We start from the raw sequence: 27,485 nt of genomic DNA, 5'->3' as shown, positions 1-27,485 counted from the left end.
GGAACTGAGAGAAAAAATCGCCGTTTTCCACAATGTTTGTAGAACAGTTCAGGAAATAGCGAGCGGTGGTCCCCTTCACGCACCCGTTGGGGGCACTCCTGAGGTAAAATTCCTGTCGGGGCCTCGCGGGGAGGGGGCGGGGGCGGGGGCGGGAGGAGAGGGGGCGGAGCCATTGCCGGGGGGCGGGGTTATGCGCTAGGGGGCGGAGCCATGCCGCTAGGGGGCGGGGCTCAGAGGGGAGTAGCTCCGCCCCCTGCGCCCCGCGCCGGGCCGTGCCGCACGGCGCAGGACGACTGTCGCGCCGCGTCCCGCCTGCCGTAAAGCGCGGCGGCCGCCTGCCGTAAAGCGCGGAAGGTCAGCGGGGCCTCCGCCGCCCGGTGCGGGGCCGTGAGGGGCCGCCGGGCCCGGTGCTGCCCCCCCCCCCCCCCCCCTCCCCCCGGCCGAGGGCCGCCGCCATGTTCCTGCGGCTGCTGTCCGACGTGCGGTGGCGCCCGGCCGCCCCCCGGTGGAGCGGGGCCGCCCGCTGCCCGCGGAGCACCTCAGCGGCCGCCGAGCCGCCGCCGGCCCCGCTGCCGGGCCAGGCGCGGGTGGTGGTGTGCGGCGGCGGCGTGGTGGGCGCCTCGGTGGCCTACCACCTCGCCAGGCTGGGCTGGAGGGACGTGGTGCTGCTGGAGCAGGGCAGGTAGGGGCTGCGGGCGGCGGCGCCGGCTGGAGCGGGGCGTTTCTGTAGGCGTTTCTGCCATTCCTGCCGTTTCTGTAGGCACTTAGGCCGTTTCTGCTATTTCTGCCTCTGCTGAGTGCTGCAGCCGTGGGGTAGGTTTGTGCTGACCATCGCTTACGGGGCTCGGTGCTTCTTCACGGCACAGGGCAGGCCTGCAGGGCCATGGGTGGCCCTACGCTGCTACGGGTAAAATAGATAAGCATAGGGGAAATAAATTGGGTTTGTTGATAATCAAAATATATCTGCGTAGTCAGAAGCAGAAATGTTAAAAGAACAACTTTCTTTTTCCCCTGTCCTGTCCTCAGCTTTGTTGCTGCCCTACACGGCCTTCTGTCTCCTCCTCTACCCCTGAGAGATGCGCATCTGAGGGGGGGGGCGAGGGGTTCACGGTGGCTTCTCCCTCTCCTGCTTTTGTCCTGGTCCCCTGTGGGCTCTGCCCTGGGCTGCATCCTTCAGAGAAACGCTGTCCAGGGGCTGCGGTTCCTCTGGAGGTATCCGTCTGCTCTGGTGCGGGGCCTTCCTCGGGCAGCAGGGAATGCCTGCACCATCACCTGGGCCTCCTCCTCCTCCACCTTCTCCTCCTCTGTCCTTGGGGTTTCTCTGTCTCTTCCTTGTTTTTTTTTCTTTTCGCTCCTCCTCCTCCATCCCGCTGGTGTTTGTTGCCCGTCAGTCTGCCTTCCTAGAGGTGCTGCTGAGGGCCCAGCTGTGCCCTGCTGGGGGTGTGTTTGGGAGCTGCCTGGAAGTGGCAGTGTTTGGAATGGGACAGCCCCGACCCCTTCTCACAGGGGCCGCCCCTGCTGGCCTCTGCTACCAAAACCCGGTGTTTTGGGGTGTTTTGGTAATGCGCGCTGCGAAGACAAAGCCTCCATCCCCGCCTCCGTGTGAGACAAGAGGTCACAAACTAAGGATCTGAAATCTGAGCGTTCTTGTTTCTCACGCTGAGCTTGTGCTCAGCCACAATTACAGTGCAGCTAAGTTCTCAGCTGACTCCTAGGCGGAGAAGCAGAGGATATTTTCTTCACCTGAACTTCTCTGCGGACTCCCAGCCACGAATGTTTGGAGGTACTTGCATGTAGGCGTGGGAAACAGTGGAGTCAGCGAAGGTGCTTGTGGTTTTTTGTGCCCCTGGATGCGTATTTGAAGGTTTCGATTTACCTCCCGCCCATCCGTGCAGATCTGAGCTCCAGAGGTCAGGACAGCTGCCGGTACGGGTGGCCCAAGAGGTCTGGCTAAGCCAGCAGCTCCAGCCACGTCTGTCAGTGCTTTACTCGCAGGTAATCGCGTGAAACGCAGCGTGGCTTGGAGAGACGGGCCGTTTTAACAGACCTAAAGGTCTGCACAGGTCACCCAGCCCCTGCTGCTCCTCTCTGCTAGCGGGATGGGACACGTGTGAAGTGTCACAGTGGAGCTCAGCTGCAGGAAATGGGGAGGTTATGTGCAGTCATGGCCAGACCCCCCCCTGTAGGCTGCTTCAAGGCTTGGGCTGCCTGCTTGGTCTGCTGCAGGGCTCCGTGCCCGTGAAGCAGCCAGCTCTGGTGGGGTTTGGCCGAGCACAAGCTAGAAGAAGGCTTTGTGCGCTCCTCGGTGAGTTGGATGCGAAGCCTGTGGCAGAGCACGTAGGTCTTGTTGGAAGCTGACTGCCCAGCCCGTGCCTGTTGTCTGGGTTCTTGGTTTGGAAGTGAATTCTCGGTGCTTTCATTAAGCATTTTGGGGCCTAGGGCACGATGCAGAGCTGAGACCTTTGGGGCTGGAAGCTCAGAGCTTCCCCCGGTGCCGCTGTCAGGAGCAAGGAGCTCCGGCTGCTTGGCTTCGCCTGGCTGGGAAGCGTCAGGCTCTCGGCAGCTGCCAGGAGAGGGAATTCTCCCTCTGAGGTCTCTGAGCTCAGTCCACGCGTGTTCCCAAGTGAAAAGAGCACTGCGTTACCAGGAGCGGTTTAAAATTATGGTGAGCCCGGGTAAAGCCGCGCTGCAGCTGTTTTGGCTGTGACCGGGTAGGGGCGTAGCAAAGCGAACGCCTTACGCAGCTGATTCTCGTGTTGGGTTTCGTGAGGGTGCGTTGTGAGGCCAAAAGTCAGCGCGTGGAAGGCTCGCACGGGCCGGCGGAGCAGCGCGGGGTGGCTTTAGCAGCAGGGAAGGTGGCTACAAGTGGTGCGGAAGTAGCGGGAGAGAAATGCTTAAATGTGACTGTGCTGCAGAGCTTTTTATAGGTCTCGCCATGGAAGCCCTTCCCCAGGTAGCTGGGTGGGCAGTGCCTGAAGGGCAAAGCGATAAGTGCGTCTGTGTAATTGCTGCACGCTCAGAGGGGCTTGGTGCAAACTGCAAAGATGCGAGGCTCAAAGAAATCCAAGTTAATTTTGCACTGAGGGAAGCCCGCCTTTGGAGAAAGAAGGGATCGGGTAGGCAGGTTGGCTTGACCATAAGCTAACTTTTTAAGCGCTTTCTTTGAAAGATGCAAGCGTTTAGGACAAGTTAGAGAGAAGTGGGTTTGAAACAGAACGTGCTTCCAAAAGCGAGGTAAGGCAAAAGCGCTCCTGAGGTTGTGTTATCCCTGCGTCAGCCACCGTACGGCTTTGGGGTTTCTCACGTGCAGCGGCCTTCTCCTGAGGGGCAGAACTGATTTTCAAGTTGACTGTGGTGGTATTTAGCTTGCCAGGTTGACAAAGGGAGCAGTCGTGGTCTGGTGGGCGCGGGGGGCAGCGGGTGGGCGTTCGGTGCTGTCGGAAACCAGCAGGGGCAGCCTGCTGCGGAGCTGGGCTTGCTTCCCTGCCCGTCAGCCGGCTGAGGCCTTCTTTAAACTTCTCTTGCAGGCTGGCTGCTGGTACCACCCGCTTCTGTGCCGGCATCGTGAGCACGGCCAGGCACGTGTCCATCGAGCTGAAGATGGCAGACTACTCCAACAAGCTGTACCAGCAGCTGGAGCAAGAGACGGGCGTACAGACAGGTACTGAGGGGTGAGCACTGCGTAACCCTTGGGAGGTCGGATCGAAGTGCTGGCCCTCAAGTAGGTGTCTTAAGTGCTGCTGGTTCCTGCTCAAAAAAATGATGTATTTGGGCCGAATCAGATGCAAAGGAACATCACTGATCTGACTGGAAGAGGGGGAGGAAGGGTATCAGGTGCTCAAACTGGAGGCAGCCTGCCTGCAAACTGCCGTCTGTAGCTTGGACAAACGTAGGTGATTTTTTTTCACAAGGACACTAAAAAGAGATGAGAGCGAGTGACCCATATTCTGCACTGTTTCACTTCTCAAAAATACAAAAAGCTTAACAGAAGCTCTAAAGCCCAGGCAAAGCAAGATATTTTACTCTAGTCTCACCCTGGAAATATTGAAGGAAATACGTTGAAATTCTAACTCTTCCTCCAAAATGCTCAGGCACGCACCTGGGATGAAAAACTTGAGCACTGAAAGTTTGCTGCTGGCAAAGACTTGTGATACACGTCAAACTCAACATGGATTATTAAATGTGCCTGTAATTAAGGTTACTATTAAACTATTACAGGTGGTGGAGTCACAAAATGTCTGCTTTTAGTTGTTGAGGTTTTATTTTTCTATGTATTCGACCACATTTTCACCTTTTTGCCAGTAACCTCTCCTCTCGTTTAACAGGTACCGTATGTGGACTTTCTTTTATAAGCATGAATAAATGCAGTGCAAAGGAGAATTAGAGCCCAAGTCAAAACTGAAGTGCTTTTTGGAAAAGTTGACTAATGCAGTTCTTGATTGCTAACTGATAAATATCTAAAGTTACGTGGGGATCTGGGGTTTCCTGGCTCTTGAGTAGTGGAAGCACCGGGTCTGCGATTAATTAAAGCAATGGGTCTGAAATTAAAAGGAATTCAAGATCCTGTCCAAATCTGACTTGACTTTGGTGATTGTCATAGGGTACATGAAGACAGGCTCTATTTCACTGGCTCAGACTCAGGACCGCCTAATCTCTCTGAAACGCATTGCTTCATCGCTGAAGTACGTATAAGCAGGAAATAAAACTGATTTTAAGTTTGCATCAACTCTCCTGCAACACTAACGACGTTTTCCTTGTGTTCTGTGGCAGTGTAATGGGGATCCCGTGTGAAATTATCACCCCGAAGCAAGTGGCGCAGCTTCACCCGCTTATCAACATCCACGACCTTGTGGGGGCCATGTACGTGCCGGAAGATGCACTCGTGTCCTCTGCCAACGTGAGTCTGGCTCTGGCGACTGCTGCCTCACGGAATGGTACGAGCTTTTCCTCTGGTGGTGCTCTCCTGCCTGCTAGTTACCTTCTTCCCATTAGAGAAAGTGCTTGCGTCTGTTCTGGGATCTTAGCTAAGCACTGAAGGTCAAAAGTTGGTTGTTTCTGTGGGGTTCATATTCCTTGAAATCCCTTTCTTCTCAATAGCCAGGCTGAGTTTTTTTCACATACTGATTTTTTTTTCACATACTAAATCTTCAGAGAACTCGTGATGGATCAAGCACCAGTTTGTTGTACTTGCTAGTTACGTATTTCTCTGAATAAGCACACACTGTTTTATCATAAATACAGTCCTTCATAGGACCTGGCTCAAAATCACACATCAAAAGAGTTTTAATTATCGGAAATGAAAAGATCTGCCTGACTCCTTGCGTCATATTTCGTTGGACATACATGCTTTGGAAGTGATCTTGGAAGTGAAGTAGTAAATGCTGTTTGTGTAGCACTTTGGCAGACTGGAGCGGTCTAAAAGTGGGGCAGAAGTTAATTTGATAATGGAGGTGAGGCACTCGAAAGATGAAAGTTCATCAGGCTGGAAGAAGCTATTTAGGGAGATACCACTCTTGGTTTCTTTTAGTCCAGCTTTGTTTTGCTTACTGCTAATCGATTTTTTCACAAAATAACTGATTTCCCATAAAAGAAGCAGACTTGGTCACATAAAGGCACTATAATTGAACGAAATCTGTAGTTTACACTTTTTTTTTCCATGTTGTTGGTACTGGGGTCTATCTGTCATCTAGAAGTGGGGAGAGAATACTGTGATTCTTCATAAACTTACCACTTAAATAATGAAGAAGTTGTATGCACGTTGTTTTACAGGGTTTACCTTAAGAATGGTTGGATGAAACACAGAAATTTTTGTCTTTATGAGAAAATAAGCTTTTAAGTTGAGCTTAAGGGTTTAATGTTAGTAGCTGTAGAACGAAGGCTTGAGACACACTGACTTTGTCCTCTTCAGGTGTCCAGATTCATGAACGGACGAGCGTCAGTCACGTCTTAATCCAGAAGGGTCGTGTGACTGGAGTTGAGACCGACCGAGGAAAGATTCAGTGCCAGTACTTTGTCAACTGTGCTGGCCAGGTAGGATTATTAAAACTTGTCTTTCTTTTTCCCTTTAGTTAAGATGCAGTTGTGCTATTAAAGGAGATCTTTAAGGGAACTCCAAAAAAAAAAAAAAAAAGAGAGAGAGAAAGAAAGGTGCTTTCTTTCTGCCTCTTGGCAGTCCACAACAGTTTGTCCCAAAGAATGTTGTTGTTTTAGATCAGACTACCAAAACAGGATAACAGTAGTCCCCCACCTGACTTCTTGCATGTTGTATGCTAAAGACACTCTCGCGGTACCCCTGACTGGTTTTAGTGTTGTGTCTCTTCATCTCTGAGAAAGCTCTGCTCTGAAGTGCTGAGTTACAGCTGCTTGGGTATAGGATTCTAAAAACTTTTCCTTTATTAGGAAAATGAATGAACACGTGCTCTTTCTTCATTTTCATTTTATTTGACTTTATTATGGCTCGTGCTTTGGCTTGGTTTACTGGAGTAGATCAAAGTCAGAGCAGCAGGGGCCTGAGGGAGGACAGCGGAGGTGGCTGTGTGCTCGGCACAAAGGCTGGGTGTTCCCTGCTGAGGAGCCCTGCAGCTTGCTGCTACACCGCTGCGCTTGGGGTCTCTCGTGGCGGGCTCGCCCTCCTGACACGCACATGAAAAAGTCACTTTCTGCTTTTTTTTTTCTTTCTGTTGTTGCTTCTCTACCGTGCAGAGACACCTGACAGCCGCTGTTGCTCAGTGTGCACCTGGCTCTCTCATTCTCGTGGGGCCCTGGCAGCACCACAGCCACCTTGGCTGTGGCATATGAATCTTATTTTTCTTTCGTGTTTTATGTTGATGCTTCCTAGTCTTGAGCCAGCGTCCTACTCTTCTAGATGTTACATGAGGAACACAAATACAGTCTTTGCCCCATATAGCTCAAATTCTAAGAAAGCAGAAAACAAATGTGTTCGTTTAAGGTTTAGGGCACTGAACCACATCTTATTTGGCCTTTTTGAAAGCAGACCCACAGAGAGGATCTGTTTGAATGCTCTTGTCCTGCCTTTCTCATTGGAGTTAGTTTTCTTCTTTTACATTCTGGTTTTGTTTTGTTTTGTAATTTCAGTGGGCCTACGAGTTGGGCCACTCTGGGGACGAACCAGTCAGCATCCCGCTCCACGCCTGCGAACACTTCTACCTCCTGACACATCCTTTGAAGGAACCTCTGGCAAGCAGCGTACCAAGTAAGGGTTCTTCAGCTTTTTTTCGCTTTCCTCGATGAATTATATCCTCCTTTCCAAGGTGACTTGTGTTATGACAAAACGGCCAACTAAGGACTGTCGCTTCTCAGCTCGATTGCAATTGTGAAGTATGTTCTAGCTGAATTGCTTTGAATATCCTCTTTCAGTGGTATCTGTTTCCTTGCTGTTGGGAAAGCTTTTGCTGCAGGAATTGATTTCCAGAGCTTGTCAACAGAGCAGGTGACTGACCTTGGCTCTAGCTTGGCTAGCTGCTGTGCCTGAGATTGTTGCGTTTGTGGGCTGGAGAGGGTGCTAGCCTTGGCACTGTGTTTTCCTTGCAGGCTGCTGTCCCCAAATGGCCCATCTATTCCTTTCCTCCAACTGAAGCTAAGGCTTTACAATGGCATTTACATGTCTATGAGCTGTAGGGGCAACCCAAGCACTTGAGGTAATTGCTCCTCCCCCATGGTCTGGCTTTTGGATCTCTTCAATAAAAGCCCTTGTGTTTGAAAACTGTGGTGGGGAAGTAGGAAGCTTCGCTCATTTACTCTGTCTTTAGTAAGAGTTTCTGCTTCTAGGGAGTAATATGTATATTCTCTGAGGAATGCAGCTCTCTCACTGGACTCTCTGCTTCTCTTTCACTTTACTAGAGCAATTTAAATGTATATATATTCACAGCTTTTCTGTACATGGGGAAAAAAAATGCTCTGAAACGTGTCGGGTGCAGTTCCTTAAGTGCTTCAAGTTGACACTGCCACCAGAAGTGATCCTGACCTGACTGCTTGCCCTCACCCCGTTGCTGCCCGCTGTCTTTGTGCTGGTGGCCTGCAGCAGACTGGATCAGTGACCCACCCCTGTTAAAATTAACTGTTCTTAATACATGAAGAAAGAGATGGGGAGGGCAGGGTGTCTCTTGGTGGTAGGTCTGGTCCTGGGTGCAGTCCCAGTGGAAGTAAGCCAGCGTAATAGGCTGCTGGTGCCGCGAGGGTTGCAGCTCCTTGTGTCCTCCTGCTCCCAGTGCTGCTGTCGTGCTGGCTTTGGTGCCCTTTAGATTCACCGCAGTTTCTCGTGCTGCCCAGAAGTTAACCTGCGTGGCTGAGATGGGAATCGATGCCGGTTTAGGCATCAGAACCGGCTCACCAGGGGGCCACGTGAGGACCAGATCGGTGTGAAGGTGTGGGCTGGGGAGACTGAAATGGTCCTGGCTGTGGGCTGCCAGCTTGGCCCAGCCTGCCGGCAGAGCCCGTCGCTGGTGCCTGTGAAAGACAGATGGAGGTCACTGTCCCTTCTCAATTCCCTCCCCACCTCTTTTCTTTCCTCTGCAGCTATCGTAGACCCCGATGGCAGGATCTACATCCGCAACTGGCAGGGCGGCATCCTCTCTGGGGGCTTTGAGAAAAACCCCAAGCCTCTTTTCACGGAGGGACGGAACCAGCTGGAGATTCAGAACCTCCAGGAAGACTGGGATCATTTTGGTATGTCGGGGGGGAGATGCCCGCAGCAATAAGGCACGTGGCTTCAGCAGGAGGCAGTTAGCAATGAGACAGGCTGTTAGAGACCAACTAGCATCTCTCTGCCTCTGTCTGACTGGTGTAAGAAGGATGAACGTTCTCTCAAATTCATTTGTTTCTTCATTTGTCAGTAATTTGCATAAAACCACTTAACCAAGGACTACGTCAATGTCTGCGCAGTGTGTAAAAACACCCGCTGACCTTTAGCTTGTATTTATTTCCTCTAGTGCAGTGGCGTACTACATGAACTTTCCAATGCTGTTCCCCCCCTGCGTTTGATTTTGGGCTGTCAGCACCACGTGCTGCTCCTCTTGTGACTGTAGATCAGCACTCTTGACCCGCCGTGCAGCTGTGGCATTTTGTTTCTGCAGCTCCTTTCAGTGGTGGCTGCCAAGTGCATTTCCAGTGGAGGAAGTTGCTCTGCGAACACAACTTGGTGGTGCTGCTTCCTAGACTTCATCCATCCCACCATCAACAGTGTGGAGCCTTGGTCCTTTCTAAATGTTCTTTCTCTTCCTATATTATTTGTTTCTGGTTTGATATTCTGTATAAATCTTTTTATATGGAGGGATCTTTCTGTAGGAAAGAATATAGCATGGCCTCCGGGTCCCTTTTTTCCCCTCTCATATGCCTCAGAAGTTTGTGTGCCTTCGTTTCCCCTTTTATTTGAGGGAACCAGTTCTGCCCTGTGTCAGAGCTCTTTGCTTCCCCCGTGAACACACGCGTCTCTGCCTGTGACCCCAGGCTCAGTGAGACTTTCACTGCTGTCTTTCTGCAGTGGTAGCATGTTCGTCCAGCTGCTCCCCTGGTTGAACTGATTTATTTTTTTGTGTCTGAGAGATAACGTATGGGTTTCATAAACAATTCAGACCCCATGGTGATGGGGTGGAGCCAGGATGGGCTGCAGCTCTTTGCTGGCATATGGCAGAAGTTTTTAGATCTGCAGATGACTGCAAACTTGCTTGAAATACCAGCTTCCCTAACGAGCTGCTCAAGCGTTGCACCCACCTCCTCTTTGGTCTTCCAGATACTACCAGAATGGAAAAGCCCTGCTTGCTGCCCGCACGCTGCCCAGGTTTCGGAAGCAGCTGCATGCTAAGTTCCAGTGCTACCTTTTTATCACTTCAAATGTGCAGAGTGGCTGAGCAGTCAGAGCTTACTCAGCCAATATTTGATCCTCTTCTGGGGCTGCAGTTCCTGTGGTTTGAGCTCACGTGTTCCTGCTCTCATCTCTCTGATTGGCACACCTTTTGAGTTTAAAATAGCCTCTACAGTTGCTGAAATGTTGGGCTGGGTGGAAGAACAAGTCTAAAACTGATCCCTCTTTTTATCAGTAGGAAAAAAGAAGCCTGTAACAACAGGCCCTCCCTGGGGAATTACAAGGCATCAGAAAGAGCAGGTCAGCAGGCTTCTGCTTGTGACTTCTTAGGTGATGTGGAATCTGAATATTTCAGAGCCTGTGTGTAAAACTGAGGAGCGTTACTAGTGCTGAATTTTGGGGGCTTTAATCTAGAGTACAGTGCAGAGAGAACTCCTGGACAAGAAGATCAAAGTAGATACCTTACCCTTTTATTAAAGCTCTCAAATATCAGGCTGTGAATCGCCGAAGGACCTTTCCAGCGTGACTGGGCAATAAAGTGGCAAGGAAATTCAATGAGGATAAATGTGAAGTGACGCAAGCATGTGAGGGTGTGTGTGTTGGGGAGTGGTATTCATTTCACCGCGCAAAACAACGGGCTTGGAGCTGACCTTGGGGTTCTCGTAGTTCAGTGAAGGTGTCAGCTCAGTAGCAGTCAAAGCAAAATAAAGGAATTATTAGGAAAGGAACAGAAAACAAAATGATTATGCAGCTCCGTATCCTTGGCATGCCAGATAAGAGGTGTTCTGCAGAGGGTGTCATCTTACTGGTGAAAGAGCGGCTAGAAGCTGATCAGGGCTTGGAGCAGCTCCCAAGAGAGGGGTGACTGACTGGCAGGGATCAAAAAAAAAGGATGACCAAAGGGAGGTAAACAGAGGTCTAGGAGTTCTTGAGAGAGAAGGATGGGCTAGATGGGGATCTCCTGTTCACTGCTGCTTCTATTATGCCGGCTGGGGGCCATCAAAAAGTTATTTGAGTTTAAGTTTTAAACTCAGTGGTTCCTCTCACCACAAGTACTGGATGCGTGGATATCTCCTTGGCAGCGTGTGCCAGGTGTTTTCAGGAGTTTTGGGGAAGACTGGTCGAGTACTTGGAAAAGAGATACACTGAAGGTTGTTATTTAGTAAACACTATTTACCAGTTAGTAAATATTATTTTTATTTGGTAAATACCATTTAGCATTTATTAAATATTATTTTTGTATTTAGTAAATACCAGTTAGTGTTTGGTAAATACCACTTAGTATTTAGGGAAAATGTATTGGGGTTTAGGAGAACTCTGCTGAAGGTAAGCAGAGGCTGGCAGGATGTGTGGGGCCAGTGTCATATAGATTTCTGTTCTTACTCCTCGCTAGGTATCCATTCCTTGCTGCTTTCCCTAACAAAGCTAAACACGTTTCCACTGGGGAAGGCATCGCTGGCCTGAATCATCTGCAGACTCAGACCTTCACCACTGGTCTGAATCAGTGGGGCTGCTTTTATGGTGTGCTGTGCGATCCATTTCAAGTAGTTTGAGGTTTCTGTTCTGCCAGCATGATCCAGCAGGCACACTGTTCACCCAGTGAATGTGTCGAAGCATGGGAGCTGTTCCCTTCGGTTCAGACACCAGCACGCCCTCCATCCTGCTCTCTGGTTTGATGCTAAAGTGCCTTGAGATTGAAAGCCTTCACTCTTTGTCTTTTGTCTTGGTCCCAGAGCCACTCCTCAGTGCCCTTCTGCGCAGGATGCCAGATTTGGAGGCCCTGCAGATCATGCAGCTAGTGAACTGCCCGGAGTCCTTCACGCCAGACATGCGGTGCATCATGGGCGAGTCGCCCACGGTGCGGGGCTACTTCGTCCTGGCTGGCATGAACTCGGCTGGTATCTCTTATGGTGGGGGAGCAGGCAAGTAAGTGGTTTATCACCGTTTGGTGTGTAAGTAAGGTTTTAACTGAGAAAAAAGACTGCTCAGATGAGTCTTCTGTGTGAAGTGTTCTGGTCAGTATTTGTCACCTCCCCTCTGCTACCAACAGAGGACGCTTTTGTCTCCAACTTGAGTCACGGGGAGGAGCAGTCCTGTGTGTACCCCAGCTCTGTGCTAGATTCTGCTCCTACCCTGCACACCTCTTAGGCACCATATCTCGGTCACCAGCAGCCTGCTGGGGATCGAGGGAGCTCCCTGAGGACTAACCGGTCCAAACTTTTGTCTACCAGGTTGAGAGAAAAGCTTAGCAAAGCACACAGTCCCTCATCTTCTCTACTCCACAATCCCCTTAATTTATTATTTGGCTGAAGTCCTTAGAGCATTCAAGTTGACACAACAGTTAATTTTTCTAAAAGAGAGTGAATCTAAAGCAGATAAATCACCATGTGTGTGATGCCATGTGCTGCCTGTTATATACTGTCCTCTGCCAGCGAGATAGGGATGTAGCCACTTCCCAGTACACTCCAAGTCCTGTGTTAATGCAAATACTTTGACAGGCATGTAAGTGTGATCCCAGCAGCAAAGTTGCTTGCACAATGATCATCACTTCCTCTGATTGCCATTTGGTTTTGGCAGCCCAGCATCCCTTCTGCTGTAAAGCCTTCTTAGCAAGCTGCTCATTTTTTATGGCAAGTGTTAGTATCTGCACTTGTTTCCACTAGTTTCTGTCTGTCTAATAATTTAACTCAGCAGAGAAGGAAATGGTGATTTTTCTTTGTCATAAATAATATGGAAATATGGAGAATCTTTGCAGTAAGGTTATCTGAGAATCAAAATCACTTCTGAGGGTAAAACATTATTTGACTGTTTGTTGCTACAGCCTCGAGATAAGCAGCTTAGCTTGCTAATGTAACTTTTAATGATCAGTCTCAAACCCCTTTGTTTTTCTGTTTACTGACTGTGAACAGATCCTTCTGCTCTGCTTTTGTCTGAGCTGCCTTTGTCCTTTAGCTCTGGAGCATGCCTTCCTCCTTCACTGCTAGAAGTGTAGCTAAACATAACTTGGCTGGTACCTCGTGCTGAAATGAACGCTGTCACTGATGGTTTGTGGCTGAGCCTACACCAGGTACTGAAAAACGACAAAGCAGTCAGCTTCCTAACTCCAACCTAAATGTGCTCAGCGCTCCTTTTTGTAGGGTAGCCTGAGAATTTGACACGGTGTCAGCCAGGCTACCTGTCCAGTCGCTGGCTTTGTTTACCATGTGTCCTGCTGCCCTGTGTGTTTTATCCTAACGGGAAACGAATAATTTGGAAAGCTGTTGGATGGGTTTTGTAATGGGGAAGCCTTCCAGATTCTGCTAGTGTTCAGAATGCCATGGCAGTTCTGTTCTCTCCCTACTGCGAGAAGTTCTCATGTCCAAATTGCCTTGCTTATGACTTTAAAGCTAAACTCTTTAAGACACTGACTAATTTCTTGGTCTTACTGCTTCCACCAGGTACCTGGCAGAGTGGATGGTAAATGGTTATCCATCAGAAAATGTCTGGCCTCTGGACTTGAAACGCTTTGGTACTCTTCAGAGCAGTCGCACCTTCCTCCGTCACCGTGTGATGGAAGTAATGCGTAAGTGAGGTCTCTGCATGCAGTGCTCACCGGGATGTCCAAGACTTGCTCTTTGCTGCGCTGTCTGTCCTCTGTCAACTGTCACCACCCTGAGAAACATTGTCCTTCCCCCTGGCTTCCCCTGCGACAAGGCAGCTCCTTCCCAGAAGAAGGCAAAGGCTGGCTTCTTTGTTAGCAGCATTCCTGCTAACTTTTCTGAAAGAGATGCTGTTGGTAGGGTGCTCTTTCCTATTTATATACTTTCCCGTAAGGAGGAGGTTTGTGCGTAGGACTCCAGCCTAATAAAACAATACCAAGATCTTAACAAGAAATACTACACTAAATCAAACACCGTTATTGTTTGCACATCATCGTAGCGTGAAAATGCCATCGTTTCTGACTTAGCAGTATGGGATCTAGTTATCTTATGTCATTCAGGAAGTCTTGGCAGGACATACTCTGCTTTCTCCTGCCCGAGTTGGTGATAAATGCCTTGCAGGATAGATCTTAGATGCCATTGTTCCTGTGTAAAGCCGTATATAATTTCCTCCTGTTGTTTGATTATCTGTCCTGAGATAATGTGGACATCTTTTTTTTCAAGTTTCAAATAGAAGTATAAGTACACCACGAGTTGCAAAAGAAGAGCAGTTACTTGAACACCAAGTCTAAACTAAAAACATAATCGGGTGAAAGCAGAGAAGTTGTGTAAGGCTCTGAGTCTAGGTATATTCGGGGAAATAAAAACCTTAGGCTTTGACCTTCCTCCCAGAAAAAATCAGTTTATACTCTTGGCTTTATTCTGCTGTTGCTTTCCAATGTAGATCTTGATTCTAGAAATCTTGATAGTTACAGAATCACTCTAATTTTTACAAGATAAATACTGTATTAATTTTTTCTGGTGTTACATTTCCACTATAATCCATTCGTCCCTCTACCCACTCTTTCAGCAGTACCAATACCAGGTAATGCCAATAAAATCATTAGTTGGGAGGCAAAAATAACAGAGTTGTTCAGTAAGAAATATTAGGCTATCTCAGCTTCAAATTTAAGTAATTTATGTCCTGTGTAGAAGCTTAATGTTTGCAAAGAAGCATCCTTGAGTTTTATTCCCTGCTGGCAAACAGGGAGGATGCTAAACATTCATTAAGGTAACTTGTTTTCTAAATAAGAATATGATGCGTTGGCTGAGCGTTTGGAAGAGCTCCAATAACTAGAAAAAGCTAAGCTGCCAATATTTAAGAAGGTGGATTAGATGATCCTTGTGGCTGTGGGCTCCATACCCCACTACTGGTATTGTCTAAATGATCAGTGTCTGATGCAGTGTGCTGTCAGGGAAAAATCATGCATAATTAATGCTACTCAGCATGGCTTCATGGAAAATAGAGAGTTTGGGTAAGTTATGTTGACAGTATTGTCATGAGACCACGATTATCTACAAATGTAAGTGTTCTGTGCAAATATTGTTACTCTGATTTTGCATAGCTATAAATGGATCAGAAGAGATTTGCTGATTTCAAAAAATGGAAAAGTCAGAACTGTTTTGAGGGAATTTCATTGGTGGTTCAGGTGTAGTAAGAATGCGTATCCGTAATCTGGAGTAAAATCCTAGGTAAAAATCACTACTTAACCTAATAACGAATCTCTGACCATTGCAGCCCTCATGTGTGATCTGAAGGTTCCCCGCTGGGACTTCCAGACCGGCAGACAGCTGCGCACCTCCCCGCTCTATGACCGTCTGGATGCCCAGGGGGCTAGATGGATGGAGAAGCACGGGTTTGAGAGAGTCAAATACTTTGTCCCACCTGGGAAAGGTGAGATCATGTTTTGTTCTGCCTAGCCCATCCATATTGGTCCGTGTTAGATCGTAGTTCATTCGGTTTATTAGTTGCCCTTTGATTCTTCTTTGCATTAGATCTGCTGGATTTGGATCAGAGCAAAACCTTTTACAAGCCAGACTGGTTTGATATCGTGGGTTCAGAAGTCAAGTGCTGTAAGGAAGCAGTTTGTGTCATTGACATGTCGTCTTTCACCAAGTTTGAAATAAGCGTAAGTACCTAGGAGGTGGCAAGGCATCAGCCTGGAAAGGTGGTCTTTATTTACTGTTGGCTGCTTTCAAACTCCTATTGAGGGATAGATAGAGAAGTCAGGCTGTACGGCCAGATTCAGGCTGCACGGCCAGATTCAGGCTGCAACAAATATTTAGCTGAGATTGCCTTTTGTCTGTTGAGGGCCCACTTCTTAGAAATACCAGCTCAGTCTGTAAATAGGGTTTGACCTTCAGCACCATGTGACCATTGTCTCCTATTATGGCTGAGACGTCGGTGTCACTATCAATGTGAATTGAAAGAATTTGGGTCAGGACGTTGATGCAGTCCTAAACTGCCCCAGTTAATTTGCGTTGCTCAGACAGCTCGTCTGACTTCTCTCCCTTTCAATTCCCATAGTCCACGGGAGACCAGGCGCTGGAGAGTCTGCAGTACCTCTTCTCAAACGACCTGGATGTGCCAGTTGGGCACGTTGTGCATACCGGCATGCTTAATGAGAAAGGAGGTTATGAGAATGACTGCAGCATTGCGCGGCTGAGCAAACGCAGGTAGGTATGCAGACTGCATCTTTATCACCAGCCTCTACGAACCCCTTAATGAAGATCATAAATTCCACCCCCACGCCCTGTAAGGAAAAAAGAAAAGTCTCTATTCTACACTCAACCCTAATTCTGTAACTCAAATGAGAAGGAGCTCCCAAACTTATCTGTAGTCCCCATATCAGTAAGTGCAGATTTCTACAAAATGTTTGGCCTTCAGTTGTTGAGTTTCTCAATTGAAAGACAAATTTGTTTTTGGCAAATTTGTTCCAGTCATTACTTTATTGCTTAAGTATTCATTTAAAGAGCAAACTAAACATGTTTGCTCGCTGGCTCCTGACCAGTCTTTTCATTAGAGTTCCGTGCTGAAACACTTCTTTTTGACTTTCAATTTGCGTTGTGGTGTTGTTACTCTAGTTCTCGGCTCTGTGCTCACCCAGGGTTCTTTCTTGTGCTCTGTGATGCAAACTGACATGATCACAAGATCTCGTCCTTAGACTAAGCAACTTGGGCTCTGTTTGGCATTTAAGTAGAAAAAAAATACACTCATGTTTAAAAACTATTTCATGGGTATGTCCCAGCCGAGCATTGGATTCATTTCCCTAGACCATTTTCTATGTATGCTGTCCTTGTATTGGTGTGAGGGCATTCTTCTCTGCTGCTCTTATAATTAGAAGCAGCTTTTCTTTCTCTTCTTCTTCCATCTGCATTCATGTGTTGTTTAAAAGCATTGTCTGCCTCTGTGTGAAACTGGTAGCTTTCCTCCTTGTTAATCACTTCTGCAGATATTATCTCTGTCAATAATGTACTTCAACTCGCAGTTGGTATGAAAGAGACTAGCTTGTTTTCACATATCAAGTGGAGTTCTGTTTTCGGAAACTGGTAATAATGACCACCATTGTGTAGGGAAAGACTTCGACTGAAACAAGAAACTGCTTTGAGAATGAAGCACTCTTCTGACCGTCAGAGTAGCCAGAATCACTGGTCTCAAAGAGCTGCAAATGCTCTCTGCAAAATGACTCTGACTTTGGGGCTACCTTGTGAACTTCCTGCAGAGCTGCCCGCATTCTGCTTCTGGTCCTTCTGCTGCCTTCTTGTCCCCAGGCTGCTGGTAATGCTCGCAGGCTGAGGTTTCCTGTCCTAACAGATCTGGTGGCGTTGATCCAAAGACATTAGTCGTGGTTTTTGTAAACCGGCTTATTTTGGTCTGGTGTTATCTTGGAAGCTGCTGAATGGCTCCAGTAGTTCATGGGCAAAGAATGAACTGAATCATCTTGTGGCTGTCAAGTTTCATTGTTTATTGGTTTCGACTTTTCCAGCTTCTTCATGATTTCCCCTACTGACCAGCAAGTCCACTGCTGGGCCTGGCTGAAGAACCGCTTGCCTAACGACAGCAACCTGACCATGGAAGATGTGACCTGGAAGTACACAGGTAGGAAATCACTGAAAGCAGACCTTGTTATACAGCCTGAAGTCACAAATGGTGCCTTGTGCTGCATGCCAATTAATTGTTTAAGCTCTCCAGAGTGGTGGCTGGGTCTCTTTTCCAAACGGTTGGATGAAAGCAGCAGTTCAGACTCTGAATTCAGACTCTGCCTCCTAGCAAGCTGTGAGCTGGGAGACAGCTTTCCTTTCCCATGGACTGTCAGGAGACAGCCTGGTGACATAACTTTTCTTTCAGTGAACTTTAAGACTTTCCACAGCTCACAACTTCCCAAAGAGAAATAGAAATCCTTGCACGTGTATATGCAAGATAGACACCGGGTAAGACCTCTCTGTTCTCATCCTAATGGTGTTATCTTCCTCTCTTTAGCTCTGAACCTGATAGGCCCTCGTGCTGTGGATGTCTTGTCAGAGTTGTCGTATGCCCCTATAACTCCAGAACACTTTCCCTCTCTCTTTTGCAAGGTGAGTGGCTGTGCTTCCTTCCTCCTCACTCTGCTAGGTTTTTTGAAGCATGTGTGGAAGAAGGGGAAGAACAATGTTTTGGGTGGCTAGAGGTGAATTTATATTTATGTATAGATGCGCTGCAGTAGGTGAGTTAGGTTGGTCGTGTACTTGTTAGGCTTACTTTGTTACTTATTTTTCTTTGGATTCTGTGTGCTGAATATACAGGTAAATATGAATTTGTTTTCAGTATTCTTCTTGCTGTAGGCTTGGTGCCATTTGGTGTCTTGGCATATTTCATGTAATCAGTTCTGAAAGCATCAGTCTGAGGGGCAACTGGGATCATTGACTGTGGAGTCAGTGTCTCCTGTCGTGGTGAAAGGCTGAGAAGATAGCTGCAGTTCAGTTCCTGTCTCGTATTTAGAACACGAGCCTTTGTCCTGACCTAGTTCGAAGGCTTATCACCAAGTGATTGAGAAGCCTGGATAATGGGGTGTTGCTGTCTGGATTTTTACACTGAATTCTTCAGAAGCATGTGCCGGTAGTGAACTACCTGAGGAAGGGGAAGAGGGCTGACCGGTGTGGATTGCATTGTGTATTACTGTGTTCCTCCTGGATCTCTGTGCTGTGTTCCAGTTTGGATGTTTTCACCCCCTCTGATTCTGCAGGAGATGAGCGTGGGCTATGCTAATGGCATCCGTGTGATGAGTATCACTCACACAGGAGAACCTGGATTCATGCTTTATATTCCCATAGAGGTAAGAGTACGCTGTAGCCTCAGCTAATTAAAACAGTTGCTTGCATGCATAATCAGGAACACTTTTTCCATGCTGACTCAGGGTAACGAAGTGTCTGTTTTGTACCAGGGGAGTTTCCCCGCTCTGCCTAGTGCTCCAACTGGCCAGACCTCGTGCGCCAGAGACTGGGCACAGTAACGTCAGCGGTGGTGTGTCAGATGCTGTCGCTCTTTCCCAGTGTTTGTCTGCAGCTCTGTGTCTCGCCCTCCCTTTGCAGTACGCCCTTCACGTGTACAACGAGGTGATGAACATGGGCCAGAAGTACGGCATCCGGAACGCCGGTTACTACGCGCTCCGCAGCCTGCGCATCGAGAAGTTCTTTGCATTCTGGGGCCAGGATCTGGATGCCTTTACCACTCCTATGGAGTGTGGACGCGAGTTCCAGGTCAAGCTGGATAAGGTACGGTGGGAGGCTGAAAGCACCTCCTGCAGCAGGGTCTGCCATCGCAGTGGGTACGGGTGGGAGAGGTGAAAAGACTGCCGTGGATGTGTTGCTCTTCTGATGGAGCTGTAAGTGCATAGCTGTAACCCGTGTTCTTGTGCTTTGTAAAGAAATATTTGTGGTAGAAATAACAAAAATATTCTGCCCTCCTCCCTAGGCAGCCCTCCCAGTGATCTGTGTGATGTCCTGCTTTGCTTGTGTGCAATGTGCAGGGCAGGGTGCTGGGTACCTTACGGGTGCTCAGGTTTCTTTTTCCCAGCTGCTTTCCCGGTCTGCTGAAGCAAATGCCACCTGGTGCGCAGGCTGGCTTTTAATGAAGTTAAAAACATGAGGACAGACAGGGACAGGAGCTCTATTTGTACTGAAACAGAACAGTGTAGAGCTGTATCCTGCTCGTTTGTGGTGACAGGTGCCATCTCTGCCACTTGCTTGTTATCTTATTCCATACGTCTTTGTGTGAGCCAAAACAAATGCTTATACGAGATAAGTCAGAGAGGGGAATGCGCTGATGAGGGACACAAATTTCATATGTGGCTACGTTTTCTCTGGTTTATGAAATGTGGTAGCCTTCTGGGACCAGAAAAGTGGTGAAAACTACAATGGTGAAATGGCTTTCACTGCTGTAAAAACTAGAATGAATTTAAGGGCCCGCTTCACAAATATTTTGTGTTCATTAATACACTTGGCATCCGGAACAACGAACGTGACAGGAAACTTGTGTCTGAGCTGGGCTTTTTGTGCGCAGAAGCAGCCTGTCCTGCTGACTTCTGAGCTTCTCTTGACCTTGTGCTGGAAGCTTGTCTGTTAAAGCTCAGCAGCTGCCGTGCTCCTTTATCAGCTGATGCTTCCTTTCCTCCCCAGGGAATGCAGTTTGTCGGCCAGGAAGCGCTGCTGGAACAGAAGCAGAACGGCGTGTACAAGCGCTTTACCATGTTCATCCTCGAGGACCACGACACGGACATGGACCTCTGGCCCTGGTGGGGCGAGCCCATCTTCCGCAACGGCCGCTACGTGGGCAAGACCACCAGCAGCGCCTACAGCTACACGCTGGAGCGCCACGTCTGCCTGGGCTTCGTGCACCACTTCGACGAGAAGACGGGCGAGGAGCTGGTGGTGACAACCGACTTCATCAACCAGGGCGAGTACGAGATCGACATCGCTGGGCAGCGCTTCCAGGCCAAAGCCAAGCTCTACCCCTTCAGCTCCCTCTTCACGCACCGTCGCCGCAAGGACGAGGTGGAACTGAGCGGCTACCAGAGGGAGTAGAGCTGAGCACAGACCCGCTCCTCTTCCCAGGCCGGAGTCTCCTGCCACCATCTTCCAGTCCTCTCTCCTCACCCCGCATATTTCTTTCTCTTCCTTTCTTGTCTTGCCACTTTTAAACTTTTTCCAGCGTGTTACATTTTGTATATTTTAAAACTTTAACTTCCAAGCTTTCTCAACCCTGTCCGTCTCCCTCCTTCAGCCCTTCGCTTGCCAGGCTCCCCCGTGCCACGGTGGGTGGAGGGGAACTCCTTCACGGGAAGGAACTTCCAACACGGGAAGGGTTCAGGAGAGCTCCTGCGGACTGCAGCCCTTCTCTCCCCCCTCCGGTGTCAGGCGTGGGACAGCAGGCGTCTGCTCAGTGCTCCTGGCCCCTCGGCTGAAGGCTGGAACTTCCCCTTGCTCCCCACAAACCACTTTGTAGAGGGGTCGGTGCGTTGGCGCGCGCAGCAATAGTATGATCAGCTACCTCACTGGCACAAGGCAAAGCGCCGTGTGAGCAGCAGCGAATGGACAAGTTTGGGTATCACCCAGCTTGTTCACCATTTATCCACCGTTTTTCCCTACCAGGGAGTCGAGTAGGTTTACCCGTCAGATCCCTGGGGTGACAGTAGTGCTGGTAAGTTTTTCGTTGTTGTTCGGGTTGGATTTTTTGCCTGGGGTCGCTGAAGCTAGACGGCCTTGTATAAACATAACCGAAGAGCAGCATGTGTGTTTTACTTCTGTAAAGGAACGGGGTTGGGTTTTTTTATTAGCAAAAATACTGATTTCTAACAAGGGCAGTTGTTAGTGTTTAATGTTGATAGCACTGTTGAAATGCTGCTTCTGTTTCAGCTGCACAGTGTACAGTTTCTGTGAATATTCCTTCACTTTCATTTGTGTGTGTGTGACTCCATCAGGCTCGTCTGGCAGGGCTCACGCAGTGAAGGCGAGTTTCGTGTAAAACCTGTGTTTGTTTGTGGACCTTGAGCAGCAGGAGGGGATGACATCTTGTGGCTTGGCTGCCTGCGGTTGTTCCAGAACTAGAGGAAAACCCCACAGCACTCGTCTCAGCTGTGGGGCTGGGACTACCCTGAGAAACACGGAGAGGTTCTGGTGGTGACAGCACCTTGGCAGCTCCTGTGGGGCTCGAGGAAGCTGTCTTCTGTTCCCTCCTCAAATCTGTTGCACTTCTTTTTGTAGCACCTCACCTGAAGGGAGTGAAAGAGGGGGGTTTGAGGGAGTGGAAGTTGGGTTCCGAATTGCCTCAGGTGGTTCAGGGGCTTCACCCCTTCTTCTGGTGTCAGCGTGCTCCGATCCAAGCACTGATGCTGTAAAAAACGGGGGGTGCTGAGCTGTATCGCACAGATTTATGCCTTTCCCTTCCCACTGTGAGCACAATCAGAACCGAAGACGTTCTCTGTTTACTGGAAGGAGACCTGTTGGGTGTTTTCCCTGCCTCTGGCACCCACGTATTCATCGTCTTCCTGCTGCTGATGATTCCAGCGTCCTTCAGGAGTTTAATCACAGCCTTGCACTGAGGCGAGCCCTGTCAGCACGGGGAGCACTTTGTAATCTAGAACCTCGTGGGGCATTTTCTCTTCCGGTTAACTGATGAGCATCAGCAGTGTAAATATGAGCTCAAAACCTCTGCAAGTTCTTACTTTGAGTTTGTTTTCTGCTGCTTTAGTTGCTTTAGGTCTTGTCTTTGGTCTGCCAGCTCGTGATCGAGATGTTCTCAGCGCACAAAAGGAACTGGATGGCCCTAAGGCAAGAAGTGTGAAAGGGAAAAACCTTTACACCTTAAGAACAGGTTGTCAGAGCAAGTTCCCCCATTCAGGGAGATGCAGAAGCTGTGAAACAGCGGTGGAGAATCGGGATAGGGCATAGGATGAAGGGAGAAGGAAGGGTTCAAGCCAGTGGGGTAACAGGTTGGATGTAGATGTCACTTCTTTGAGTGTGCTCTCCTTTGTAAACAGTGAATTCCTTTGTAGCATCTGGCCTCGTTAGGGATTTCAAACTAAACTTGAAATGGATGTGCAAAAATTCACAAGTCTTTGCAGTGCAGTTGGGATGTCGTGATCCCACTGTGCCCGTTGTGGATGCGTGTACCAAGGAGGACCTCTGCCCTACCGGCACGTTACCTGAAAATCGCGCACCGGGGCTCTCGAGGAGGATGCCTGTCTGTCCTCTTGTCCCTCTGATGGCTTTCTGGGACGTTGCAGTGCTTTCCTTTCCCAGGGAAAGAGGCGCTAGGCTAAAGAAGAGCTTTCTGCTCAGTGCTCAGGATGCGCCTTAGCGCAGCCCTCCTGATTAGAGTTCGTGTGCCACTTGTCGCTGGAGAGGAAAGAGGCTTCCTCGGGAGAACGCCGAGTGTTTGGCTGAGGTGGGCTGAAGTACTGAAAGCAGCTGCTGGAGAGTTGCCAGCGAAACCGATTGCTCTGGTGAGTTATAATTAGTTCAGAGCGAACCAAAAGGTCAGCAGCGTGTGTCCTCTCGGTGCTGAAGCATCGCTTCAGTTGCAGCCAGGTTATATTCCTTCGTGTGATTTTTCTTTCCCCCCTGTTTTATGGGTGCCCATTAGTCCCTCAGATAAGTTGTGATACGGTTTTCTCTTCCCACGGCAGTTCTGACAACAAAATTGTGTTCTGTGAGCTACTTCTGCCATTATGCCTGCTCAGGTTTATTTTGTGTCTGCATCTATCAGTACCAAGAGCAGAGAACAAGAATAAACGCGCATCGTGCAGTAGGTGTGGCGGTACTCTGCAGCGTCACCCTGCTGGTGGAGGCTGCTGGCAGCGGGCAGTCCTGCGGCTCGCAGCTGCCTGCTCCTGCTCTCCCTGTGACAAATTCTGTTTCTTTTATGTCTGAACCTGGAGGCTTCAGCTGCTGCTCGAGATTTAGTCTGTGCGACTTCTGGCAGGTATTTCTGGCCTTACCGCGAGTCGTCTGTCTTCTCCAGCTTGGGTGGCAGTCAAGGGGACAGCGGGATGGCAGCTTTTAGGACAGGGCCAGATGCTGGGGCTGAGCGAGGCGCTCCTAGCGCGCTGCTTTCTTCCAGGGCATGAAGCAGGGATGCAAGAGTGCTGCCTTTGCCTCGTGGCTGCAAGTACAGTGCTTGAAAATGAAGAACAAAACCAACTGAAGAGTTACCACCTCTAGTACAACTTGAGATTAGAAAACTGGACATCAAACCTTTGGAAGCTGCTGTGACACGAGCTTAATACCCGGCATCCACGGCGCTGAATGGTGCGGGCTGTAAAATTACACGCCATGATTAGAACTGCCTTAGAACGCTTTCTGCTGAGACAGGTGATCTGTTCGTGTTCAGCGTGGTAGGACTGCGAGCTGCGGGTGGGAAACACTGAACCAGCACCCTCTTGTGAAGGGGATGGGGGCCTCGTGCTGGGGCAGGAGCAGGAGGAGCAGCAGCACCAGGAGCAGCAGCAGCAGCAGGACGGCGTGCACGCACTGCACGTGGTGGTCGTAGCGGTGTCCGGTCTCCGAGTCTCGCTTCCCCAGCGTGAGCAGCCCCGCGGGTTTCCTCCATCCAGGCACCTTTGCCAAGACTGAGGCTTGAAGGGAGGTTGGCTGGAGTTTGGTATGAGAAAGGAATTCATCTTTTTGGCTGAAATAATGTAGGTGGAGCATAACCTACTTTAGGATAGTTACCCTTCAGTGACAACCATTGAACGTGCCCGTGGTGTGCTCTTGGCACGTGTAGGTGTGCTTTGTCTTCCCCAGAAGGCAATATTTGCGTGGGTTTGGTGACAGAGTGGTGCATCCACCCTGCTGCGCAGCGTCCCTGTAGGCCAGGAAGGTGCTGCTTGGCCGAGGAGCGCAGGGAGCCTGCGCCAGAGGCAGGGCTTTGTGGGCAGCCCGCTCCAGCTCCGCTCAACGACTTCTCCAGGCGTGCTACGTGGCCTTACCCTTGTTGTGTCCTTGCCTAAGCTCTCGTAGTTTTTAGTCCCCGAGAGGGTGCTACGAAACGCTGGAGTAAAACTGGTGTTAGAGGAGAAGGACTTTATTGTTCATATTTGGTGGCCTGAGGTTAAAATTAAAGCTGCACATTCAGAAATGTTTTATGTTCCAGGAGCGTGTGCTGTAGTGATTTTCCTGTCTGTCTTTGCCAGGCTTAATTCCTCCTCGTCTGCTCTGTGCTGACACCAGTGTCCAGACCTGATCGGCCTTGCTGGTGCAGTTGTTGCTCCTCTGTTTGTCGTGAGGAGCAGAAGCCGTGTGCCTGCATCTCCAGGTCTTGGTGTAAGCCTGGGTTTGGGTTCCCCCTTCCTGTAGCTGCGCTCAAGCTGCCGCAGGTCTCGTTGCTTTTCCCCTGACAGCCCCAGCTCGGCGGGTGCCGTAGGACCTCTCGTGCGCAGCGTTCCTCTCTTCACCCTGCCCAGCGCCTCATTGCCTGAGCCAGCTTTGCTCTAGATCTGTCTCTTTGCATCAATTTAAGCTCTGCAGCTTTTAGGTGGTGGCACCACCCTGCCTCCCACGGGCTTGTGGCTCTGCTGCGAGCTGCCTTCGCACTGGGACTACAGCCCCGTCCCCTGCAAGCCTCTTCTTGGGGCCTGGAGAACTCGTTGTGCAGGAAGCTGGACCGAGAGCCAGATGAGGTGAAAAATAACACTATTTTTTTAAATCATATCCTCGATTTAGTGCAGGGTAAGCTCCAGGCGGAGCCAGGGCAGCATTAGCTAAGAACCAAGCAGCAGGGCACGGTTCCCAACATCACTTTTCCCCCCACCGCTTCTCCTTCAGGTGGAGGAAGCCGTGCCCTGGTGGAGGTGGTGGGGAGTGCGTACGGGGTTGCCCCAAACTCTCGTTTCTCCCCGGCGTGTTCCTGCAAGCAGCAGCTAACTGTGGCGGTGCAGCGCTCACCTGGGGCTGGCTGTAGCCTTCCAGCACACTTTAACCAAAACGTTTACATTTTGAGAAGAAATGTACAAAACAAAAAAGGCAGTTTTCCATGTTTGGAAAAGAAATTGCTTGCAAGGGCAGACGCCTTTCTTGTTTCAAACAGAACACTTTGCTGGTGGAGTCCAGCAAAAACTTCATCACCTTCGGGTTTGTCTTCCCAAATGTATTTATCGTCATACTTGATCGGCTTGATTTTTTTTTTTTTTTTTTGCCCACGTCGGGATGCTTTTTTGTTTTAAGCTACCTTTTCCTTAAGTGATTGTTAGGGCAGGTTGTTTCTTTTATTGTTGCTGTTGTTTTTAACGTTCAGGCAGGAAATGGGGCGTGGGGGAGAAGGGATTAACGTCACCAGACGACTTCAAGCTGTCCCTGAGAAGCAGTTGAAAATTTTCTTTGCACTTTACACTTTCCTTAAGCGTTGTGATTGTAGCGTGCTTAGAGCCCTCAGCGAGTGCATTCGAGGGAGGAAAAAAAATCTTTACATATTTGTAAATGCCTTAAGGCTTTTAGGCTAGGTGTTTGTGCACTGCCCGTGCGTGCCGCTTGATTTCTTGCTGTGCTCGGGGCGCACAGGGCAGGCTGGGAGAGCCTTGGCAGAGCCTCGGTGCGAGTTCCTGTTTCTCCAGAAGTGGATTTATTCAGGATATTGCTCGTGCTATAGCAGGTTCAAGGGTTTCTCTGTGCCGGGGACCTCGTGTCTGCTCAGATGGCCGAGATTCCTCATCTCCTGCTCGTCGCAGGGCTGAGCTGCGCTGCTGGCGTCGGGATGGCTTCTGAGCTGGCGGTGCCTTGGTTCAGGCACCCTGCCTAGTCCGAGCAAGGCGTCTCCGTGAGGAGGATTGGTGATTTATAACGAAAGAGGCTCTGGAGGATGGCGCTCGTTAATATTTATTGGTTTGTCTGAGCTGGTGACAGCTGGCCATCCCACGCACGTGCTTGACACCGGCTTCTCCCACCAGCAGCGTGGTTACACGCGAGCCACCAACAACGGATGCTCCGCTTTGCACGGACAGCAACATGTCCTGCGTCCTCCAGCCGGCAGAACCTGAGGCAAGTTCACTTCGAGTCCCTGTTTTAACCGAGAAAACACTTCCTAGTGCCTTATGCTTGTGAATGTCGTGCAATGGACGTGGCTGAGGTGGGCCAGGTGAGGTTTCCCCGACCACTGCGCCTGTCGCAGGGCAGCCAGCAGCTGGATCCCGGCAGCGCGGCAACTCTTCCAAATCCCTTCGACTGTAGGGCTTGTGAAACATCACCCCGGGGTCTGCCTCGGTGAGCAGCAGCAGCACCTCCCCTCCCTGGGCTTCGGGCTCGGAGGGGTTTGGGGGAGGCAGAGGGGTTCTGAGGGCTGCACCCAGCTGCAGGGGTAGGGGCGGAGGTTCCCCAGCGCACACAAAGGGGTGAGCTCGCTGCTCTCCCCCGAGGCCGTGTTATTACGTGTGCTGTATTTATATTGTGCTTTACTTCATTTAATATTTTGGTTGGCTTAAACGTTGCTAGGTTTGTATATTAATAAAGAGGCGTTTTAACTACTTCTGAATCGGGCGGTTTGTTACACGAGAGCCTTCTGTTACCTGTCAGGATCCAAACCCCGTGGTCCTCAGGTGGCTTTGCCACGAGGACACAGGGTGGTCCCCTGCTGCAGGGGCGCTGGGGCTGGAGGAAGCCCCTGGGGTGGGTGGTGCATGGCCCCAGAACGCTGTGTGGGGTTTCAGCCCCCTCCGGCTGATGGAGAGCCCCAGCCCTCTGCCAGCACCCAGCTGGGGCAAACCCCCTGGAGGTGTCAGAACAGGAAGGGTGAGTTTTTATTTATTTCTTTCCCCCCCTCGTGCTTCCCTTTCAGTGGAATTCCCTTTTGTTTCAGCTTGTGCTCGTTGCCTTTCCTGCCAGGATGCAGACAGGGCTGGCTCCTGGAGCAGCCCTAAGCACACAAGGCAGGCTGAGTGAGAGATGCGGCCCGCTGCAGGGATGGAGCCAGCCCACTGCCCCCTGCCACGGGGAAGCTGCTGCAGCACCCCAAAGCCCTGGGGAAAATGCTTGGAAACCTTTTTCAAGACAAATGCCCACGCAAATTTTAAGTCCCAGCAGGAGCCAGGGAAAATCTCTCATCCGTCCTCTGTTGGAGAGCATGCTCACGGCAGGTTGAAGCAGCCCCCTGTCACCCCCTGCCTGGGGCGGGACTGGGGGCTCTGTCCTGTGCCCTACAAGTGACCCTGACCATTTTTCGGGGTCCCAGTGGCAGCTGCAGA

At 49.9% G+C, this 27,485-nt stretch overlaps 1 protein-coding gene across 3 annotated transcripts; it reads left to right on the top strand.

Annotated features, from left to right (window-relative positions):
- Nucleotides 1-396: 396 nt before the first annotated feature.
- Nucleotides 397-26,768, top strand: PDPR (pyruvate dehydrogenase phosphatase regulatory subunit). Of its 3 annotated transcripts, none has more exons than XM_067004207.1 (17): nt 397-682; nt 3,528-3,661; nt 4,601-4,682; nt 4,771-4,934; nt 5,909-6,030; nt 7,096-7,213; nt 8,536-8,685; nt 11,554-11,746; nt 13,258-13,382; nt 15,017-15,172; nt 15,274-15,407; nt 15,806-15,954; nt 17,265-17,377; nt 17,759-17,853; nt 18,501-18,590; nt 18,847-19,029; nt 19,933-26,768. In XM_067004207.1, the coding sequence occupies exons 1-17, from the start codon at nt 456-458 to the stop codon at nt 20,335-20,337; spliced, it is 2,640 nt and encodes an 879-aa protein (XP_066860308.1). In that variant the 5' UTR covers nt 397-455; the 3' UTR covers nt 20,338-26,768. The 3 variants fall into 3 exon arrangements, with proteins under 3 accessions (XP_066860308.1, XP_066860309.1, XP_047934543.1); XM_067004208.1 differs by lacking the exon at nt 397-682 and adding an exon at nt 1,400-1,783; XM_048078586.2 differs by lacking the exons at nt 397-682; nt 3,528-3,661; nt 4,601-4,682; ... (2 more) ...; nt 7,096-7,213; nt 8,536-8,685 and having other exon boundaries at nt 11,611-11,742.
- The last annotated feature ends 717 nt before the right edge of the window (nt 26,769-27,485 follow it).

The sequence above is a fragment of the Anser cygnoides genome, chromosome 12, assembly GCF_040182565.1.
Source record: "Anser cygnoides isolate HZ-2024a breed goose chromosome 12, Taihu_goose_T2T_genome, whole genome shotgun sequence".
Taxonomy (NCBI): Eukaryota; Metazoa; Chordata; class Aves; order Anseriformes; family Anatidae; genus Anser; species Anser cygnoides.
Note: the sequence above shows the minus strand (reverse complement) of the source record. Positions and strands in the feature narration are given on the sequence as shown.

What these genes read in the sequence shown, in the direction of transcription:
- PDPR (XM_067004207.1), top strand. Translation starts at nt 456, where the DNA reads ATGTTCCTGCGGCTGCTGTCCGACGTGCGGTGGCGCCCGGCCGCCCCC. An exon ending in TATGGTGGGGGAGCAGGCAA is followed by an intron (nt 11,747 to 13,257) that starts GTAAGTGGTTTA and finishes TGCTTCCACCAG; the next exon opens with GTACCTGGCAGAGTGGATGG. An exon ending in CTTTGTCCCACCTGGGAAAG is followed by an intron (nt 15,173 to 15,273) that starts GTGAGATCATGT and finishes TCTTTGCATTAG; the next exon opens with ATCTGCTGGATTTGGATCAG.